This window comes from Hydra viridissima, unplaced genomic scaffold, assembly GCF_058129835.1.
Source record: "Hydra viridissima isolate aposymbiotic clone 2 unplaced genomic scaffold, HvirCarnegie_v1 scaffold_2, whole genome shotgun sequence".
NCBI lineage: Eukaryota > Metazoa > Cnidaria > Hydrozoa > Anthoathecata > Hydridae > Hydra > Hydra viridissima.
Window position 1 is genome coordinate 23,513,843 of NW_028324301.1, and position 8,456 is coordinate 23,522,298.

The 8,456-nt window shown below is 27.7% G+C and overlaps 1 protein-coding gene across 1 annotated transcript; it reads left to right on the forward strand.

Annotated features, from left to right (window-relative positions):
- The first annotated feature begins 2,763 nt into the window (after positions 1-2,763).
- On the forward strand, positions 2,764-5,204 carry LOC149892532 (uncharacterized). Its single transcript, XM_090079831.1, has 4 exons — positions 2,764-2,974; positions 3,582-3,745; positions 4,765-4,842; positions 5,073-5,204. Exons 1-4 carry the CDS (start codon positions 2,902-2,904, stop codon positions 5,088-5,090), a joined length of 333 nt encoding a protein of 110 aa, XP_089935957.1. The 5' UTR covers positions 2,764-2,901; the 3' UTR covers positions 5,091-5,204.
- Positions 5,205-8,456: the final 3,252 nt, after the last annotated feature.

The window sequence follows — 8,456 nt, forward strand, 5'->3', positions numbered from 1 at the left end:
CTTTATCTTTTAGTGAAATTGTTTTTCGATATATAGTACTACTATGAAATATAAAATGTAATTCCTCTGAAATAATATGCAGTTTAAACATTTAAAAAGATTATTTTGTTAAGCTTTTTTTATTGCTATTACCTATCATTGAACACAAAAAAAAATAAATAAAAAAACAAAATGAAATTTTAAAGGCGAAAGTTCTATAAAATTGACCTGGGGGTTAAAGTTCGTGTAAATACATACGTATTTGTTTTATAATATCAACCCCACGTTGATTGGTTCGTTCGAACGAACTTTAAAACTTAAAAGTTGTAGGCACATTCTAAATGCTAATTACCATAGAAACCAGAAAAGTCACGCAAAATACTGAGTAAAATTGCTCAAGAGAATAATAAAGAAGTATCGTGAGACGATTTATATTCCTTGCTTGAAAGCAACTTTTTTAAAATGTATATTTGTGTAGCTAATCATTTTTTTACAGATTTATCTTTAACTTTTCATCAAAACTTGACAGCTACACACGTAAATTAAATAAATTTCTTATAAATATTCTCTATTTTATGATTCCATTTACTTTTCAGATTAAACATTCATTTCATTTTTCCATTTAATTATTATGATTTAGTTAATTATTTTTATGTCGGAAAAAAAGGTTTTTGCACATTTTAATAATTATTTGAGAACTTGTAGATTTCTTTAACAACTGGGCAAGTCTAATTTATTGAGTTTAGCTCCTAAAGCATTAGATGCTGGTTTGGAATGTGTAAATAATTACTTTACAATAAGAAAACTTTTACGAATAAAACCCGGTTATAAGCCCACCCGGTGTAAGACCACACACTTATAGGGCAACCTGAAACACACATAACGCAAATAAAGGCGGAGTAAAATGCATCCAAAAGTAAACAATGGTCATTGGGTATTAATTTAAAAAAAAACATTTTTGCATTAATACATGAGTAATTTTTACGAGGCTTCTTAGAGATTTCTATATTTGCTTAAATATCCTTTATTTTTAAACAAATCCTTGAACTAGGTTTGTTTAACATTTACAACATTTTAAATATGTTAAAATAAAGTTTGTTGGCTTTTCATTTCTATTTTTTATTATTACAATCCCAAGCAGAAATGAAGCAGTAGATTTCCTTCTGGATTTGTTCTGCTATTTTTCACTTTATCATAAATATGTTGGTTTTCTTTGCCTACCAACCGTTTTCTCCGAGTTTATCTAGCAAACTATGATGCCTTTAAGTCTCTTGCAAACTTATCAATAGAGTGCACCCAATTTTATTTCGGCCGTTTATTAATAATGAGATTTTTTTGAAAGTGGGTTGTAAGAATTGTACGTTAATATCCACTAGTAATTGATTACATAATTTAAGGACGGCTCGACATTTTTTAGATACAATTTCAGTGTTTTTTATGCTCAAGTTTGTTGCAACTTAGTTGCGTAGCAAGTTTATATTTTTTAATCAAAAATACCGTAATTTGCTATTATATTTTATAAGATACGGGAAGTTCTATGAAGCCGCAATAATCAACACTAGAATTAAAGTATAACGCGATAAATAAACATAGAAAAGGCGTAAGCCACTCCAAAACCAACAACTTTAAAAATAATTTTATTTAGACCTAAAAGTAGCGAAGCGATGTTGATTGATGATCGTTCTCAGTCAGTTGAAGTAGCAATCGAAAAGCTTAATAAACGTTCTTGTTCTTGAAAGGAAGAAAAGTCTATCAAAGTAGGAAATAGTTTAACTGCTTCTGTCAAATCAGTTAGTAAATAACCGGTCTCTGTACTGGCACTCGTAAGTAAAACAACCTTAAACCGACACTAAAAGTTTATTGAGAGTTTATGTGTATCTTTTTTAAGATCAAAAGATTTTAACAGTTTGGTGAATTTTTGACCAAATTTCAAACAAACCCAATTTATAGTGTGAAAAAGGTTGGTCAACAACGAATGAACATACGCACAAAAAACACCTATACAAATTGAACTAGAAATAATCAGAAAAGTTGAATTGCTCAATAGCTCGATTTGCTAATAGAAGAGATCCTATTGTAAAGCAATTAAACTAATCTCAACTCAAGTTAATTAATGATGCAAAACGCTATTGGACTTGGTTACGGTTACATTAAGTTGTTTAATGACACCTTTTACAGTATCACTTATGTCGCATGGAAAGTTTATGTTTTCCCTTAAATGCGGTTCCTATAGCTACACGATAAAAATAAAGAAATTTCTGAACACACCTAATTTATAAAGAATAATGGAAGATTAAGAGATGTTTCTCAATAAATAGATTTCCTTACTTTTTCTAAATAAAAACTCAGAAGGACAGACTTGTTTTTGCATCCAATTTTGCTGCTATCATCAGAAGTTACACCTAGCAATATAAAGATTATCGAAAATGATTTTAAAAGAGTTGAGTGTCCTTAAAATACCATAAACAAACCCGAATACAAAGAACAAGGACAACTTTGAATATACTCTTTTTTCTATTATCAACAAGTTTGATTAAAATAGGGTAGTACCCTATTAACTATAAAGGGTGTTTTCCATATTATTTTTCATATACACTGCACATAGTAGTCGTTAGTACAAAAAAAAAAAAAAAAAAAAAAAAAAAAAATGTAAAAACAGTTTCTATATTTGCTTGATATTCAACCAATAAACGCTAAGTTGTCACATGGTAAAAATCCATAAGAATTTAAATTATTATGATTTTGTGCGAAATATTATTTCATGTGGGGGTGTTTTTTTATTATTTAAACGACAAAGTTTATACAAATATTTGCCTCTTATTTACTTTAAAGGAAGAAGGTTTTGTGAAATCCAGAGGAAAAATTATATCCAGAGGAAAAACCAGTGAAAACCAGTGATCTAAGACACAAAACTCATAAATCATGAAAGCTTTAAAAAACAGAATAATTTTTATGATAGCTTTAATTGTATTACCTCATTTTTCTGATGAGCAAGGTACGTTTTCTTTCTACATTTTTAATAATAGACGCGTTGACAAAATTTCATTTTCATTTTTAATAACGGAGTAAGTTTTATATAAAAACCTTTTAGAAATATTATTAGTATTAAAAGATTGGTTTTCAAACTACATTCCTTCTATTACACAAAGTATGATGTTAATTCTGTTAACAACCAATCGCTTTTAGTTTTTCAATTTAATATTTAAGTACGAACGTTTATATCAGTAATTTGAAATAAAAATCGAATTTAGATGATTCACTTATTTAGACATACAAAGTTTAAAAATTCAAAAAAAAAAAAGCGATACCTTTCGTAATTTATATTAGTTCATTTCAACCCTTCAAGAAATTGCTCAGAACTGCAATTCGCTTAAAACCATTAGAATAATTTTGGTAACAAATTTTAAAAATTAAATTTATGTATGAGTATTAACTTGTCATGCCCAAATACCTTGCTGTTTTAAACGCATAAAGAGTTCTCTTCTAGAAGACTTTAAAAAATTTGATTTACTTTAAAAGACTGACATTGAACTTTATTCGTTACTATTCATTAAAAATCGAAAAAGTAAACACCGATGCTTATCTTTTATATTGGTTGATAGGTCCTCGTCAAGGCCCAAAAACAAGAACGCCAAATAAAGAAACACATCCAAAAAGGGAGTGCGATTTTTGCCTAAAAGCTCTCCAGCAAATGTCTTTAATAAAGGAAAACAACAGTACATTGATAGAGTTGTGCAACATATATTCGTTTATGTCTCAAGATACGGTATGGTATATTTAAAATTATCTCTCATGAATCCAATTTCCTAAGTTGTGAATAAAAATATACAAACGTTTCAAAATATAGAAATACGCATGTACTTATACATATATATATATATATATATATATATATATATATATATATATATATATATATATATATATATATATATATACAAACACATATATATATACACACACACATATATATATACACACACAAATATATATATGCATATGTGTATTTCTATGTTTTGAAAAGCTTTTTATATATATATTTATATATATATACATACATACATACATACATACATACATACATACATACATACATACATACATACATACATACATACATACATACATACATACATATATATATATATATATATATATATATATATATATGTATGCATATGCGCATTTCTATGTTTTGAAACGCTTCATATATATATGTATATATATATATATATATATACATACATACGTATATATATGCTTACTTTTATATATGCATGTACATGCATACATATATATATATGCGCGTATATGTATATGTAGAAATAAGCATATATATACGCATATATACACGCACAAGTATATACATACATCCACGCATATATACATATATGTATACATATATATAAATATATTTATGTATATTATATGTATGTATGTATGTATGTATGTATGTATGTATGTATGTATGTATGTATGTATGTATGTATGTATGTATGTATGTATGTATGTATGTATGTATGTATGTATGTATGTATGTATGTATGTATGTATGTATGTATGTATGTATGTATGTATGTATGTATGTATGTATGTATGTATGTATGTATGTATGTATGTATGTATGTATGTATGTATGTATGTATGTATGTATGTATGTATGTATGTATGTATGTATGTATGTATGTATGTATGTATGTATGTATGTATGTATGTATGTATGTATGTATGTATGTATGTATATATGTATGTATGCGTATTTTTATGTTTTGAAACGTGGTTTAGTGCAAAAATATCAGGAATGAACTGTCAGATTCAGTTAATGGAAAGTACACCCGTGCCGAACATCTGAACATCTGTAAGGTAAAATAGTTTTTACAAACACTAATACACAATTTTTACTTTCATTTTCTTTCGCAATACAATCTTTAAGGTTTTTATTTAAATTTTTGTGAACTTTTTCTTACAGTTTTTTTAATTTAGTATGATATTTCTACAAAATGATGTTCGTAAATGAGATATGAAATGATTAATGAGTGAAATGTGAGATACCAATCTTCTAAGATTAATGGCCTGTAAATTTTTTCTTTTAGAAATATTACTTTTGCTAAAGAAAATCGAACAAGTCAGAAGAAACAATCTTTATTGTAAAATCAGATTGTAATCATTTACTTATGAAATAATTTTTTGTATCTCTTTTAATCCATTGATCCAAATAACTCAAACGGTTTGCTTTTTGCTTCTTCCCTTAAATTTTTTATATTGTTATTACAGTAGTGGTAACATTGATCGAACGTCGCCATGATATTTTTGATTTTTTTCACAAGTATAACAATCCTTTTTGTGCAAAAATAATAAATGTCGAAATTATACTCACACAAGCTTAAGATAAGCTTATATAAGAAATTCTTAAAAAAACACTTCTCAGCTGACTGAATTAAGTGTTTTTTTTTTAACTTTTTTGTTTAAGTCTTCAGTAAGCTCAAATTACGTTCATCCTATATTCTACAGTTATGACAGTGGAGACATTGTCTACACTATATTTTTAGATAAACGCTGTCAATGTAAACAAGGGTATGCCTAAATTTAGCTTGGGGCTAAATATAGATTCATGTTTAAATTTAAGTACATGCTAAACTTGTTTTGCCATTTACTTATGTTATAAAAATTTTTTTTTTTTGAGTTTTTAATAATACTGTAGTATTTGAAAACAATCAACTTTAAGGTAGTTTAATATTATTTATGCATAACCATGACTGATATAACCTCAGTTAAGTAGAAGTAATTTAAAGCATAATTGTTGAAAAAAAATTTGAGTTGATTAAAACCTAGGCTTTTACGAACATTTAAAGAACTTCACGGGTTTTCTTTTTTAATGAATCCATGGACCTCTCTTTTTTAAAAACTAAGAAAAATTTCCACAATTGATCTCTTGTTAGCAGAGAGAGCATAAAATCAATATTGGTTCTATGTGGGTTTTTCACTCTTGTTGTATCGGGGTGACAACTCTTGATCTTAGGACCAAGGATGCAGACACAAATTTTAATCTTTCTTTTTATTGTTTAATACGTAAAAAAATGACCTTTTTGCATTTCAAGTAAACATACGAATTAAAACTGTTGAAATGTCTTATGGGTAGGAGAAGCTAAACAAAGAAAGGGCACTTAAATCGTGCAAATAGTAAGAGCGGAGCCTTATTTATTCTTAAAACATCAAATAGGAAGCAATTGATATAAAGAGCGAGTGGTTTCTTAGATATGTCAAAACTTAAAAAAATTTGCGTCTTTTTTGATTTTTAATAAAAATTGCTGGTTGATTAACAGTCAAAAAGGGGACATCAACGTCGCTAAAAATCAAGGAAAAAATGCCCCCCCTGCTCCCCTCAGCCCATATGAATAAGTAATGAAAAAAGTCTGAAATTCTACTTAATTCTAAATTCTTTTTACTTGGTATAGTCAAATGTAGTCAAAGGTACACGATGATAAACAATATTATTAACTTATTAACAAAATGTTAAAATTCATCATTATCTGCTAGCAGTCCAAAATTCTATGACAAAAACTTTCGTACAAGTTTTGGATATATTGAGCAGGTATATTCTCCGATTCGTTTTTAATCCTGGAAACTAGCTGGTCCTTTGTTTGAGCAATAGGTTCTTTATATACCTTATCTTTTAATTAAGACCTGAAATTTTCCAGAGGATTTAGGTCTGGAGAGTTTCCTAGTCAATCTGTTGAAAAATTTGTGATGTTCTCCTTCATCTACGCCATTGCAGTCTTTGATGTATGGCACTTTGCGCCATCTTGGATCAAAATTGCATTTTTAGGCATAGGGAACTGGTAAAATACTTTGATATAATAATCACTGTTTACAGAGAAGTTTTCATTAATGAAATGAAGCTGTGTTTTTTATTGTGTAAAAACTTTTGCGCCAAACTTTAGCTACCTAACTTGGTAACTGGAAACCTAAATATGTTATGTTGAAAAGCTAAACTAAATACACTAAGTTATTATATATAATATGCTAGCTATTACATCTTAAGTTTTTTTGTAAATTAGTGATAAATCAAGTTGAATCTTTTAGATAAAATTCAAATGATTCAAACCTGATCTAACAAAAATCGAAGCCTAAAATCGAAGGAATTTAGTTTACGAAGAATTATTCGTTTAAATTGAATTACTAAGCTTGTTAACTACTTAAAATCACAATGATTATTTTGAAAAAAAAAATTAAATGATGACCGTATTTTGATAATATTTCTTGAGAAAAATTTAAATGATTACCGTACTTTGATCATATTTCTTGAGAAAAATTTAAATGATTACCGTATTTTGATCATATTTCTTGAGAAAAATTTAAATGATTACCGTATTTTGATCATATTTCTTGAGAAAAAATTAAATGATTACCGTATTTTTATAATAATTCTTGAGAAATAAAATTTTGCTCGATTTAAAAATGTTTAGGCTGATTTTTTCCAAATCGCCCTAAAAAGGTTGAAGTTGTATTTAAAAAAGCGTTTTTGAAAAAGAAAAAGAAAAGAAAAAGAAAAGTGATTGGCATCATAGCATACCCTGATCTGATTGGCAAAAAAATTTTTTTGCAACAGCATGAAGGCCCTTTTTATTACGCATGCAAAAATTTATCTGTTGCAAAAAAATAATAATTAAGTATTGGAAAACAAAATAATAACAATAAAGAATTGGAAAACAAAATAATAGTAATTAAGCATTGGAAGACAAAAATAGTTAGAGCATTTCAAGTTGATGGTTTTGATTAGTTAAATTTAATTAAAAGAAAATATCCATCAACTTTGAAATACCTAGTACAGCAGAGCTTGAATACCCATAAGAATCTGATCACGGTTACAAAATTCCTTATTAATTGTTTGGAACTTATTCTGAAAATTGGCTTTATCCTAAAAAAAGCTACATTTTGGGACAAGAAATAAACGCCAAGATCCGAACCGCCATTTCTACGATTTACGGACAGGTTCATCCGCAAGAAATTATTTGTGTAGTAAATCAAAGAAATAAGTAAACAAACTTAACCCATAAAATCTTTTAACAATGGAAAGTGCATACTGTCTTGCACAAGCTTAAATCTAAACTCTTCAGCATGGTAAAAATAAATAAGTACATAGATTTGTAAAAATCGAGTCCAATTTCACAAGTAAAAACGAATTACACAATAGCCGATCAAGAGTACTTAGAATAACGAAAGACGTGAAAAAAAAACGAAGTAATAATAATTTTACAAAAATGAAAAACAGGCTTCGTAAGAGTTTTTGGAGCAACTCCTCTAAAGTAAACTACAGACGTCATTTTGGCGTCTATTTGTCTGGATGTTCGCTGGATCGCAACAAGGGCTTCGGAATATTTAGTGAAGGTTAAGCCACAAAAGGGGAAGTGAAAGAAGCTAAAATAAATTTTCAAAAGTGGAGCTTAAAATCTTGATTTTTAGTCATTTGTATCGTT

Coding starts and splice junctions, on each gene's coding strand:
- LOC149892532 (XM_090079831.1), top strand. CDS start 2,902: ATGAAAGCTTTAAAAAACAGAATAATTTTTATGATAGCTTTAATTGTA. Junction 2,975..3,581: donor TCATTTTTCTGATGAGCAAG/GTACGTTTTCTT, acceptor ATTGGTTGATAG/GTCCTCGTCAAGGCCCAAAA. Junction 3,746..4,764: donor CGTTTATGTCTCAAGATACG/GTATGGTATATT, acceptor AACGTGGTTTAG/TGCAAAAATATCAGGAATGA.